This window comes from Myotis lucifugus, unplaced genomic scaffold (assembly GCF_000147115.1).
Source record: "Myotis lucifugus unplaced genomic scaffold, Myoluc2.0 scaffold_1018, whole genome shotgun sequence".
Lineage (NCBI taxonomy): Eukaryota > Metazoa > Chordata > Mammalia > Chiroptera > Vespertilionidae > Myotis > Myotis lucifugus.
The window spans coordinates 80,000-94,049 of NW_005872066.1; the positions used below are offsets into that span (position 1 = coordinate 80,000).

A 14,050-nucleotide genomic window follows, 5' to 3' on the forward strand; every position below is an offset into this window, starting at 1 on the left:
TGACATGAGCACCGCCTCCTCTTCTTCCCTTCTGCGTCGGACTTTCTGTGTCCCGAATGGGAACCCGAGACGGGAAGACGCGTGCCTCGCTTAGGTTGGATTTGTTTTGTTTATTTTAAAATATATGTTATTGATTTTCACAGAGAGGAAGGGAGAGGGATAGAGAGAAACATCGATGAGAGAGAAACATCGATCAGCTGCCTCCTGCACACTCCCCACTGGGGATGTGCCTGCAACCCAGGTACATGCCCTTGACCGGAATCGAACCCGGGACCCTTCAGTCCGCAGGCCCGACGCTCTATCCACTGAACCACACCGGCCAGGGCAGGTTTGGGATTTCCTGACCCTGCAGCCGGGAAGGCGGCCAGAGTCGCCTCATGTACTTGTCAGCTGCGTGCGGCCTCGCGGAAGGGCAGATGCCACAATCTCCTTCTTGGTCCGTATTTATCTGCGGGTTTGTTGCCGGTTGTTAGGTTCTAACTGTAGCGCCAGGATCGAATGCGGGGAGCAGATATCGCGTGCGGGGGCGGGGGGAGGGGGGGGGCGGGCAGAGTCAGGCGCACCATGTGAGAGTGCGAGCCCGGTTATTCTTGTGTTTTATTGTTAATCACTGCACTTTCCATAGGAGCCGCTGTCAGCCTGTGTTTGACCCCCCCTCCTCCCCATTGGACGGTGGCCTGCATTGGTGTCTGGGACTCTCATGCTCTGACGTTGATTTTACAAACTGATTTCCTAGGGAACAGCACCTACGTTGCAGAGTCCAGTGGTTCTCAACCTTCTGGCCCTTTAAATACAGTTCATGTTGTGGTGACCCCCAACCACAAAATCATTTTCGTTGCTGCTTCATAACTGTCATGTTGCTACTGTTATGAATCGTCATGTAAATATCTGATATGCAGGATGGTCTGAGGCGACCCCTGTGAAAGGGTCATTGGACCACTAAAGGGGGCAGACCCACAGGTTGAGAACCACTGCTGCAGACTCGGTTCCCTGAGTTGGGGAAGGGGCGGCTCGGGGAGCCCCAGAACCTGTGTCGCCGTCTGCGGGCCTGTGTGCAGACTGAGCAGTTGGGTCTGTGCTTTCTGCTCTGGGCAGAACTCCTGTGACCAACAGCCCCACCGAGGCCGGAGGAGCTGTGGGCGGGACCTGGAGGGTCAGATGCCCCCGGGCTGGGAGCTCAGCTGGCGATGGAGCATCCTCCCGACAAAGCTGTGCTTCCATCCGGGTCCGGGACGGACAAGAATCACCGATGAATGCATAAGTGGACCAACACATGGATGCTTTCCTCTCCGTTTAAAAATCAATCAATAAAAATATACGGTCACATGATGCTGGTATTGATCTGTTTCTTTAATCCATAAATGTAGGTTTGCACAGGTTCCCTTACTTGAGTCTTCTGGTTAACATACTGTTTTACATCAATTTTAATATTATTTTAGCAGCAGCTAGTAAACATGCAGACAGGTGAGGTTAAATTTACCTCTCATTTTTACACTTTTTTTCCACCTGGTAGTTTTGATTTATTTTTTTCTTTTTCAGCACTAGGTCTAACTAGCTAACATGTAAGGGTCAAAACTTAGAGGAGTAATGCAGACTTGATGTGGTTTATATTGTCTAATAGCTCATGGCTCTCTATTCCGTAGATGAGCCATGAGCCATTATCTCTCTGCATTATCTTGTACTTTGCCGCTGGGGGACCTTAATGTATGTACTTGTTGACGGAATTAAGGAGTGCGGTTTCTTAAGTGTATCTTGGCCCTTCACCTTCCCTTGCCTTTGGTACTTGATGTCCCTGAAGCGTTCCTTTCACCCCTCAGGCGCCTGGTGGACTCCTCCTCGGGCTGACTTTCCTGCCCTCGTTTGACCTTTCCTTCTCAGACCGTGGTAGTTGCTAACTCGCCACTGTCTGCCCTGTGATACTTCAAGTCTCCTGGGTAAGATGGTCAATTTTTATTCACTTTGTATTTTAAGTACATAGCTATGTCTCTCTGTAACCCAGGGAAGTAAGAACTAGAAGGTTCGTGTAGGGGGCAACAGTTTCCAAATGCAGAGGGCGGTCAAGGGGTGTGATCAGAGCAGGGAGCCCGAGAATGGCTCCTCTGTTTACAACACATCCAACAGGAACGTGGGGTACCCCTCACGGGGGCAGGACCCTCTGGCCTTCCTGTCACATGACACCCTGTAGATGGAAGGAATAAGAGAAAAGGTGCTGCACACAGATTGCAGGGATGAGTGAGAAGGAAGTAAAAGACCTCCAAGGTCCTGTCTCTCATTATTTCCCTCAAAGCCAGGCTCCTGTTAAAGGGCAGTGGCTTTTTTAAACCAATGTTTCCTGTCTTTGACGTGTTTAGAAAGATTTATCTCTTCCTAAGCATAAAATATGTTTCTGAACATCGTTTCTTCCTAAATTTGCCTTCATCAGAGAGGGGCTTGTTAAGCAGTAAATGTTAGTACTTTATTATTACCTCCTATGTTGAGGGCACACCTACCTGGAAAATCTGTTGATGGGCCATCCCTTGAGATTTGAATAGTTAAACCTCCTTTCAAGCATTGGATCCTAATTGTAAAACGTCTGTACATCATCTTCATTGTAATAATTTTTGCCAGGAATCGGATTTGTAACCTTTCCCATCTTTTGTTCAGACGAAAAGAGTCTTGGGAAGCTTTTGATTTTTAATAGATTTTGGAACAGTTTACTGTGGTTCTTCATCATTTGTTTATAATGTGAAACAGAAGATAGAGGGAAAGATTTTCGTATTTTATTTTCACGTACTATATAGGAGAATATGAAGAAAAGGAACAACACTAATGTGTGATTTGTGAGAATCTTTCAGTTATATTTTACTTAAGTCATTTTGGTGTAAAAGAGAATTTACCAGCTATGCAAAATAACATAGAGCACAACAACCTGTATTTTCAGTCTGTTCTTTTTTAATTTTTTTATTGATTAAGTTATTACAGATGTGTCCTTATCCCCACGTTACCCCTACCCCCCCCTCATGCCCTCACCCCCCCTCACTCCCCCCCGTTGTCTATGTCCATTGGTTAGGCCTATATGCATGCATACAAGTCCTTTGGTTGATCTCTCTCCCTTACCCCCACCCTCTCCTACCTTCCCTCTGAGGTTTGACGGTCTGATCGATGCTTCTCTGTCTCTGGATCTGTTTTTGTTCATCAGTTTATGTTGTTCATTATAATCCACAAATGAGAGAGGTCATGTGATAGTCATCTTTCTCTGACTGGCTTATTTCACTTAGCATAATGCTCTCCAGTTCCAGCCATGCTGTTGCATTCAGTCTGTTCTTGACCAGACTGATGTTATCCTTCATAAAAGATGATCCTGACGCCTGCCTGGATAATGAGTGGGAGGCACGAATCCATTCGCATCACATTCAGCTCTTGCAGATGCCCTTATAGCCACATCGTTCTGAGTTTGAGAGGCTGCCTTCCTCCTCTCTGACATCCTTCACGTGCGGGAGTCTGTGTTCACACGTCGCAGTAGCAGAGCAGACACAGAAACTTAGTCTGCTTCATTTAGACACAGCTCTCGGGGACACAAGGGTTATGCATAAAGGAATGTCCATAGATGACTTTAGGGGACTTTAGGCTGTTAAGAAAGACGGAAGATACACTTATTACTATTTTTTTAAATCTTTATTGTTGAGAGTATTACAGATGTCCCCCACCCCCATAGCCCCTCTCCTCCCAGTTCAGGCCTTCACCACCCTATGTGTCCTTAGGAAAGATCTTTGGTTAATCTCTTCCTGCCCCACTCCCAAGCTCTGAGATTCATCAGTCTGTTCCATGCTTCCATGCCTCTGATTCTGTTTTATTCACCCGTTTATTTTGTTCATTAGATTTCTTGTTTATTTTGATTTTTAGATTCAATGGTTGATAAATATGTATTTGTTGCCATTTTATTGTTCATATTTTTCCTCTTCCTTTCCTTGTTCTTTTTCCTCTTAAAGAATACCCTTCAACATTTCATGTAATATTGGTTTGGTGGTGATGAACTCCTTTAGCTTATTCTTGTCTGTGAAGCTCTTCATCTGACCCTCAATTCTAAATGAGAGCTTTGCTGGGTAGAGTAATCTTGGTTGTAGGTCCTTATTTTTCATCACTTTGAATATTTCTTGCCAGTCCCTTCTGGCCTGCAAAGTTGCTGTTGAGAAATCAGCTCACAGTCATATGGGCACTTCCTTGTAGGTAACTAACTGTTTTTCTCTTACTGCCTTTTTTTTTTCTTATTGCTTTTAAGATTCTCCCTTTGTCTTTAACCCTTGGCATTTTAATTATGATGTGTCTTGGTGTGGGCCTCTTTGGGTTCATCTTGTTTGGGACTCTTCAAATGGGTTTTAATATCTTGCTCTCTTTCTTCTCCTTCTGGAACCCCCATAACACTTGGTACACTTGAAGTTGTCCCAGAGGCTCCTTACACTATTTCCATGTTTTTGGATTCTTTTTTCTTTTTGCTCTTCTGCTTGGATGTTTATTGTTTCCTCATATTCCAAAATGTTGATTTGATTCTCGGTGTCCTCTACTCTACTGTAGAATCCCTTTAAATTATTATTTATTTCAGTTAGTGTATGCGTAATTTCTGACTGGTCCTTTTTCATGTCTTTGACGTTCTAAGATCCATGAAAGTCTCATGAAGATCCTTGAGTAATACTATAACCATGGTTTTGAATCCAGTAGTTTACTTGCTTCCATTTCTTTCATTTTGACCTTTGGCTGCTTTCCTGTATTTGTTCCTATGTTTTAGGTAGAGCCGCTGTGTCTCCTGGAATTGGTAGAGTGGCCTTGTGTAGTGGGTGTCCTGTAGGGCCCAGTGGCTCAGCCTCCCCAGTCACTTGAGCTGGGCACTCTAGGTGCCCCCGTGTGTGGGCTGTGTGCATAGTCTTGTAGTTGAGCTTTGATTGCTGTTGACATCACTGGGAAGAGATGAGCTCCAGGCCAATTGGCTGTGAGGACCAGCTACTACAACAGCGGGAGAGCTGCTGTGCAGGAGATACCCATGTGGAGCAGGATTCACTTCAGTGGAGCTTTGGTGCTCACTGAGTCTGCCCCTCAGTGTGTCCCTTGTGGATGTGTAGAGTTGTAATCTGCTATGGTCTGAAGCTGTCCACCGGGTACAGTGTCTCTGGGGCCACCCAGCAGGAGCGACAGAGATCTGCAGATGGCTGCAACTTGTATTGGGCTTGGCAATGCCCTGGTGAGACCCAACTGTGAAGCAAGGCAGGCTGGTACTAGTGCTGGGTCTTGGGCCTTTTATTGATAAGTTTGGGGCATGCTGTCACCAGCTGCAGCTTGTTTGAGAGATTTTAGCAAAGTCTGAAGCCTGAGTCAGGACAGGCCATTCATATGAAAAAGCTGGTGCAAACAACTTGGGTAAGGCTGCAAATTGGGTGGGGTGGGATCTCAGAATCACCAGGGCAGAGCAAACAGTTTGAGCCAAGTTGGTGGAGACTCAGATATGGCCTCTGCCAGTCAGCTCTGTGACCTGGGAGGTCCCAGCACAGGAACAGTGACTGCTGTGAGCACCTCTGTCTGGGAGAAAGCTGCCCCTGAGTTCCTGCCTCAATGCCAGACAATCCAGTTCCTCCTCGTATGGCTGGGTCCCCCAAAGCTGCTGGGAGTCCAAGTAAATCCATGCACTGGCCCTTTAAATGGAACTGCCTGGGTCTCCAGCAGCCTCCATGTCACTCAGCCACAATCCCTGCTGGTTTTTGCAGCCTGAAATTACGGGAACTTCTCTTCCCAGCTCTGGAACCCTGGCCGAGGGGTGAGGGACTGGGACTCTTGCTCAGGTGGCCTCCACAGAGACAATCTCCCTCCTGGTTATAAAAATGGCACATGTGGGTGTCAGACCAGCCGTCCTCCCCTCTGTCCCTCCTGCCAGTCTCAGTGTGCCTCTTCTTTACTTCCCTAGCTGTATGACTTCTATTCAGCCAGCTCTCAGGCGGTTCTGAACGATGGTTCAGGGATGCGGTGGGTGCCGGCCTTTACCTACGCTGCCATCTTGTTTGTTTCATCAGCTCAGCTCTCCTCATATTTAATGTAGCTGAATGTACATGCAGGGTGCTCTCCACCCAGGAGGAGCCCTCGGGCAGGGGAGAGAGTGACTGAAGCTCTGCAGGCGACACCATCTGAGGCCGAAGGAGCCACGATGCGAAACAGCTTCTGAAAGTGAAGGGGAAAGTGGCCAAGCAGGACGCCTCTGACCAACAGGAAGACGGGAGTCATGACGGCAGGAGGAACGCACAGCTTCAGCGCAGACGACGGAGACACGAGGCTCTCGCTGACCTCGGCTCAGTCCTCAGGGCGAGTGCAGGCAGCAGCCAGCGAGTCAGGAGGGGCCGAGGCCGGAAGGACAGCTGGGGGACAATCAGGAAAGGTCACCGGGAGCCCAGACGGGCCACAGCGACCGAGGCCGAGACCGAGGTGGGAGGTCAGACGGTGGAGAGGCTGATGGGGAAGCTGGTTCATTTAACCTGGGGCTGGAGGAGGGCTCCGAGGAGGCCCTGGAGCTCGAGAAAGGCGAGTCAGCTTGAGCACGGCTGGGGCAGGTGACACACGGATGCTGCCCTACCTCAGACACCTCGTGAGGAGGCAGGGGCTTTGGAAAAGACAACGATGCTGGGAACAGAGGCAGCAGGAGAAGAGGAGCCCAAACAGGAGGTGGAAGGGCTCATGCAAGAGCCACAGGCTGCGCAGGGCGGTGAGCTGGACATTGGACGGCACCATTCACAGGTCCCCGGGCGTCCAACTCAGCGGCACATCGCACTCTCGGGGTGGGGTGGAGGGGCGGAGTGCTTTCCTGCATCAGTTTTAGCAGCTGTAACAGAAACCACATTGAGTGAAAGTCAATCTCGGCTCCTCCCTGAGGAAAGGACTTGAGTGGCTTGTCCTGTACTCAAGCTGAGTGCTTACAGTGTGGCTGTGTCTGGGGAGCAGATAAAACAAAGATGTTTGTTTTGCTAATAGCAGAACAGAATGATTCCTTTTATAAAATGTCAGCTTCATTGGGTGATAACTGAGGAATTGTAAGACTTAAAGTGTACATCATGGTGATTTGATACATGGATACCCTGTGAAGAGAAAGGTTAAAATTAAAGTCATTATTTGGCCCTAGTTGGAAAAATTAACGTAACCAAGGATGTGGTTGCTGTGTGCATGCGTGGCTATATTTTCATTTGTGTGAGCTTGGGGGGAACCGGAAGCACCTCGCTTCCTGTAGACACATGACCCCACCATCCAGGGATGGCCAGGCAGCACATTGGCACACATCCTTCTAGGTTTTTGTTGTTTTTCTAATGTTTAACAAAATTAGGAAAATATATTACTTACTATATCAGTATTTTAACGAGGTGTTTTTCTTAATACAGTAAAAATAATGCGATACATTTTTAAATTTGCTTGTATTCTGTTTAGTAAATATAAAGTCATTATTACAAGTTTAGTAAATATTAGTACCAAGAGAAAAATACTGGTTGACTAAACCCTTAAACTCATAACGAAGTTTTAAAATCTGGGCTATTTATATTTTTAGGTAAATTTGGTAGTTCGTTTTTATAAATATAAGGTACTCTATGTTAAAGAATTTAAAGTGCTCTTGAGAAAATGTTTTTACCCCATCATATTAATTGAGTTTTAGGATTAAATTTGATTTTAAAGTTGTTTTTCTGTTTTTCTTCCCAGATCCAAATATTTTAGAACATGCTCAAGAGGCGAGCATTTAACGATAGAGGTAAGTAGAACGAATAATTTGATTGGATACAAGCACCTTCAGGAGGGTTTTTTTTTTAATTAAGGGGGAAAGATCAGGACCTAAATTTAGTGTGGACTGTATATTTCAGTGTTATTGATGCTGGTGAAGAGGAAAGAATTGTGGGATTGTGGGCAGCAGATCCATTTCTACTCAAAAAGTAGTTACTGTTCCACCCACAGCGCAAGGCCAGGTGCCCTCTGTCAGTCAGGCGGTGGCTGCCAGCAGGTGCGGGCCGGCCCTGTGCAGAGGGCCCTGGAATTAGAGTGCGTTCATTTTCAGCAGCTCCACATAGACTCCCTGAGTCCCTTTGTCTTGGTATGTAAAACGTAGTAGTGGAATCTACCATGGACTCAGCCCTCCTGTGTACCAGCTACTCCACCGCGAGATTGATGAGTGTTGTTTCTAACTCTTAGTACGATTGTAGTTAGCTTGTGCCAGTCATCCCGTTTTATGGTTGGGAATTGGAGGCTTAGGCAGTGAAGACAGTGGGCTCCCATACACAGCCTGTAAGTGGCAGAATTTAAATTCCAGTCCCACCTGCCTGGCTCCAAAGCTTGAGCACTGTACTTGACTGTCTTCTTTATTAAATAAGGAAGCATATAAACCAGAAATTAGTTTTTAAAAAGTCACAAACCAATACAAAAAACAAGTTTAAGATCATCATTTTAAACTGTTTTAAATAATCCCTTTATAGTCCTGAATTTTCTGAACCTGTCATGTTTTTTTTAAAATTATTAATATATTTTTATGGATTTCAGAGAGGAAGGTAGAGGGAGAGAGAGAGACAGAGAGAGAGAGAAGCATCAATGATGAGACAGAATCTTTGATGGGCTCCTCCTGCTCACCCCACACTGGGGATTGAGCCCGAAACCCAGGCATGTGCCCTGACTGGGAATCGAACTGTGATCTGGTTCATAGGTCGATGCTCAACCACTGAGCCACGCCAGCCGGGCTTTTCATTGTTTTCTTGATCTTTAGCAAAAAAATCTTTATTCTTTCAAGTGGTTATCAATTATTTATACTTAAAATACAATTATTTTAATAGTAATGACTTTCATTAGGTAATTTGACATGGTCATTCCTATCTCTAGAAAGAGTATTGGGAGCTGTGACTCGCATGTAGTAAATTTTCAGCAAATACATGAATGAATAGATGAATAAATATAAACATTATAAGAGAAATTCTTGTTTGGGTATCTTTTCAGTTCCTGTTTTTTGAGTAATTTTCCTTCTGATAACATTAAGTTAATCTGAATTCAAGTGGAAATTCTACCTGTGTGGGTTTATGAAATGTTCAATTCAGATGAAAGTTTTGCTTATCAGTTTCTTATTTATGTAGAAACTTGCTGTGAGTCTCCTTTTTGTTTTTTATGTAGTCATAAATGAAAAAGATAGCTAGTTTTGGCTATCTTGTAGGACTTCAATATATATCAGATGAACTGATGTGTACAAAGAAATTAAATACCTTACATTACTTTTTAGGTGAAAATGTGACATCATTATTTGTGGTGTATGTACTTTAGAGAGATATCTCTCCTAACATTTGCTTTCTTGTCCTTTCAGTTTGAGAATCTAGTAGAAAGTGACGAAGTAAGTATTTCCTTAATAGTGCAAAGTCCATATCGATCTCATTGGTCATCTAATTAGTTCTAACAGTTCATGTTTTTTTTTTTTTCTCATTTTAATGTAAGTTTTAAAAATATGTTTTTATTGATTTAAGAGAGAGAGGAAGGAAAAGGTAGAGAGAGAGCTATCTCCTGCACGCCCCCTCCTGGGGATCGAGCCCACAACCCGGGCATGTGCCTTGACTGGGAATCAAACCAGTGACCTCTTTGTTCAACCACTGAGCCACATTGGTCGGGCAATTAATTCATTTTTAAATAGCATTTATGTCATTTACTTTTAAATTAGAATTTTTATTTTTACTGTTTAGTTATTTATTTTCATCTTTCACTAATTTATCCTACTCTAGAACATATGTAATACTATATATAATTTAATTTTTATATAGTTCTGTATGTCAGTTATGCCCATTATAATATCAGCTATATGACACAGGTTTTAAAAGCATTCTTCAGAACTCAAGGAACTTTAAAAAGGGATATTTCCAACCTCTTGCCATTAGGTAGATAAAATTCCTCACAAATCCAGGGTAGACGCATTCTTTAACCATAGTTCCCATGAATTTCTGAGGGTGGAATTTATACATGTTCATTCTACAAGCAGTTTCTGACTTTTGCTGTTATCATTTCTAGCAGTTACTTTTGGTTGACTTTTGGCATTTCATCTCATCTAAAACTCAAGTCACTTTGAAGGTGCAGTCCCAGTACAAAAACGTTACACTATTTTCTAAAGTGCATTTAGGGCTAGTGGGATGGGTGTCTGTGTCTGGCGTGCCGGTGCAGTGAGAAGAGCTTTAATTTGCTGATGTTCATCCTCCCGAAACGAACTGTGGGAGTTGGTGCCCATTACTTGCCCTGCCGTGGGCCCCCACCCCACGTCTCTGAAATGAGTGAGGCTAGAAGAGCCTGCAGGCTCTGACCTGCTGTCCGTTTTGTTTTCTAAGAAAAGGGGAAAATGTGTCGAACCACATTGAGGTTATTCCTCAGCCCGGCCTTTCCCGCATGTGCGGAGTGCGGTCTCGGAGAGCATGTTGGTTGTTGAGGCTCCTGAGGAGAGCTGTTAGGAAAGAGGTTACTTACGTCTGTTCAGCTCGGCACTTCCCAGAGCAATCTGGGTCTAAGTCCTGTTTATAAGTAGCAATGCATATTATTATCATAGGATAGAGCACATTTAGAAACTTACCTTCTGTTTTCCCAGTAAAATTTCTCCCTGAGAGTTGAATGTTTCATAGAACCTAGTTTTTTTTCCTTTTCAAAGATCACTTTCATCTCCATGTTTGTTGGGGTTTTTTAAACACAGTGAAGGCCAACATCTAACCTAATACTTTTAAAGTTCTGACAGATGTTAAATGTAAGAGTTCCTTCAGCCTTCAGTACATTCATCCAGCATCACTGATTTTAAAATGTTTCTTTCTAAGAGAGAAAGGAGGGGGGAGATACCTATTGTTCCATTTATTGATGCATCCACTGGGTGATTCTTCTTCTCGCCCTGACCGGGGATTGAGCCTGCAGCCTTGGCGCATCAGGACCCGATGACAGCAGCCACGGAGCCACGGCTCTTTAAAAGAATCTGTGGTCCCGTGTGTTTGCCTAAAGTGCTTTGTGCTTGGCTGCTTTTCTTTTTGCTAACCAGCCTTTTCTCTCTCGCATCACATTTTGTGTTTGGTTTGGTGGAACTGTTTCGCAGTGCTATTTCCCAAATTCGTTTGGGCCATGTAGAGTTTTATCTCTGCTCTTCCTTAGCCATGTATTGTAACTGTCAGATGTGAATAGCTTAACTATATGAGACAGACACACGAGCCCAAATCAGTCTTGAAATTAGGGTTTCCTTTGGAGGGGAAAAAAAAGCTGTAGGTAATTTCATATCCTGTGGAGGGAAATGGAGACAGTGGGTTCTCATTCTGTGAGAATGAGCTGAACCAGAGCACCCCTCCTGGGGGAGATAACAGAATTAGGCGCCCAGGCTTCTCCCACATGTTCATCTGTTAGTCAGTGTATAGCCTTGTTGATGTCTCTGTGACACCTCGTTTTAATATATATTATTGGCTCATTGACTCGAACTCACAGCCAATAACCCTGGAGAGGCAATGTCACAGCACTTCACACTGTGCACGGGCCCTTTACACAGTGAAATCACCCATAAAACACAGGCATGTGAACACTGTGGCCTGAAATAGGCTGTAAAAGGAACACAGCCTGCGAGCTGAAACCAGAGGGGGAACCCCGTGTACCCGTACCCTGCCTCCCCAGATGCGCACTCTCGCGCCCGTGTTGGCTGCTCCGAGAGAGCTGGCAGGTCCGGGGCCGGCTGGTTCTGGTGCATGTGACCTGGGAGGTGAGCTGACACCCAGAGTCCGAGAGGGATGAAGGCATAAAGTGTGTCTGGTCCGAGCCTGACACGGTGTAGAGCAAACATTTGTTAGAAAATTTAAGAAGTATCCAGCAATTTGTTGTTATATAATTAAGCTAGGTATTAAACTAAGTTTTGCCTTCGTAAAATAGTAAAATTTTAAAGCTTTTAAATAATTAAACTTGTTCACTATGATAAAAAAGATAAGTGGAATACTTTGATTAAATAAAGTTTTTATTGGCTTGTCTGAAATAGAATTATGCTAATGAAGCATTTTAATTGTGTAATTAATTTTCTGTACAGGGGGAAAGCCCAGGAAGCAGTCACAGGTAAGGGTGTGTTTTTCTCGGGAACTTGGGTTTGTGCTGCAGAAGCTCTGAGGGCCGGGCTGTCACCTGTTTGCTCTGAACTGCTTCCCTCTCAGACCCGGCTTTTCTACAAGATTCAGGCACAGCACGCCCATCGGGAAGGATGGCCGTGGACATGAAACCGTGCAACGCACATGAGTGCTGGGCGCTTTCCTGTGAACCTAAGTTGTTAGGTGTTTGTTTTTTAAAAACCATTTACATTTTCTCTAATTTTTTAAACTTCATCCTTTTATTTATGATGTTCTAAAGCTTCTTTTACTAATTACAGATTTTTAAATATCACTCCATAGTAACTAGAACCTCAATACTCTAATTTATTTTAAAATTACTTGAGCTAAGTACTTGAAAAAGAGCCATCTGTCTCGAACTTGAAATTGAGAGTTCCTAACAGCAAGAGAATATTTAAATGTGTTTCATATTTGAATGTGTATTTCTCTACCTTGTGTAGGCTAGCTAACGCTTATTAAGCACTGTCCTGTGGCCGGTCACTGTGCTAGGGACCGGATTGAAGAGTCACACGTGTCCTCTACGTCACAGGGAAGAAGGCTGCTTTCATTACGAGGCAGGAGAAGCTGTAACTAGCAGTTGTAGAGCGTTCGAGGAGGCCTGAAGGAGAGGCCTCTGTCCACCGTGTGGGAGGGAGGCGCGTCCGGGAGACGTCCGTAGGAGACGCACCTGGGCTGGTCCTGGAGGGTGACTCGTGGTGGCTGTCCCCAGGGGAGAGCCTTCCAGGGGGAGAGACTGAAGGGCAGTCATGAGAATTGACGGGGAAGAGGCGCGAGGCGACCTGGTGGTGTGGGAAGGTCTGTTCCTGGTGTTGGCAGCTAAGAGTGTACACCGTTGTCACAACAAACCACTGAACACTTAAAATTTGTATTTTATTTTCTATAAGTTAGACCTCAAAACAGACAAACACACATGCCCTGGCAGAGGAAAAGAAGTGAGAGAGGTCACCTGTCGGGCTGGCTGAGACCGTGTTAGGTCTTGGCATCACCTGCCAGAGGTGGGGGACGGGGAGGGTGGGCTGAGTAATGGACATGAGAGGAGTCCGAAGGCAGCCCCGATGGGTGACCAGGAGGCCCAGGGCGCGGGCAGCCCCGGGCGGAGTAGAGACAGGTGGGCTGAGGGAAGGCAGGGACGCCAGCACACGCAGGAGCCGAGGGACCAGCCGTGGGTCTCCTTTGCTGGCCTGATTAGAGATGGGAGCAGGGGAGACCCAGTGACTGATGGGAAGGTGGTCCACCTGCTTCCCTCCAACGTGTGATCTCTGCATCTGCCGCAGGGGGTGCTGTGAGGATGAACCCTAGTTCATGGGCGGAGAGCACCTGCCATGCTGAGTGCTGGCTGCTGTCCTGACTGTACGTTTACTCTGGGATTTGGGCTGAAATGGAGGAGGAGGAGGAGGAGGAAGAGGAGGAGGAGCTAGCGATGGATCTGGGTGAGAGGAAGGGTTCTCCTTTCCTCTCTCCCTCACATGGCAGAGGTGGAAGCAGGCAGCAGGCTGAGGTGATGGGCGGAGTGAGGGCCGAGGGCCTGCGCGGCGGAGATGCAGGTGCGGCGGAGAGCGGCAGGACGGGAAGGGCGTGGTGGCCGATGCCCCTTGTTTCCCAGAGTCCAGTGAGGGTGACTGTGAAGAGGAAGGTGTTTGGATAAGGAGCGCAGGGATTGTGCGGAGATGCTCACGGCCAGGGTGGATGGGAGGCGGGTGACCATGTGTAAGTGAGGCTCGACAGGGCGAGGGTCAGGCGTGCTGGACTTTCTGTTCCGCTCTCAGCCTCGGTGAGAGCAGTGAGAGCGGGAGGTGGTGGGGGGAGGCTGGGGAGGGAGGCATGGCGGTGCAGGTGGGCAGTGCTGGTGAGAAAGCGGCTCAGGCCCGCGTGGTGCCTGCACTGGCCCGGAGTGACCTTGGCCAGGACCTGACCAGACAGCAGCACGGGGTGCT

At 46.2% G+C, this 14,050-nt stretch overlaps 1 protein-coding gene, 1 long non-coding RNA gene and 1 other non-coding gene across 9 annotated transcripts in view; all 3 read left to right on the forward strand.

Moving 5' to 3' along the window:
- Positions 1-52: 52 nt before the first annotated feature.
- The window catches only part of AP1AR (adaptor related protein complex 1 associated regulatory protein), a 28,153-nt gene continuing 14,155 nt past the window's right edge, over positions 53-14,050 (forward strand). For 2 of the 7 annotated variants that reach the window (XM_023747863.1, XM_023747864.1), the window contains exons 1-4: positions 6,125-6,678; positions 7,699-7,747; positions 9,332-9,358; positions 12,044-12,069. In XM_023747863.1, the coding sequence (XP_023603631.1) occupies positions 6,578-6,678; positions 7,699-7,747; positions 9,332-9,358; positions 12,044-12,069 (203 nt within the window). In that variant the 5' untranslated portion in view covers positions 6,125-6,577. Of the gene's footprint in view, positions 95-1,831; positions 1,935-6,124; positions 6,679-7,698; positions 7,748-9,331; positions 9,359-12,043; positions 12,070-12,556; positions 12,912-13,000; positions 13,086-14,050 lie in introns of those variants that run through there. The other 5 variants (XM_023747862.1, XM_023747865.1, XM_023747861.1 and 2 more) reach the window with 5 other exon arrangements.
- LOC111824230 lies at positions 230-1,329 on the forward strand. Its single transcript, XR_002827300.1, has 2 exons — positions 230-436; positions 626-1,329. It is a non-coding gene; the product is annotated as an uncharacterized LOC111824230 (long non-coding RNA).
- Positions 2,062-2,187, forward strand: LOC111824232. Its single transcript, XR_002827301.1, has one exon. It is a non-coding gene; the product is annotated as a small nucleolar RNA SNORA11 (small nucleolar RNA).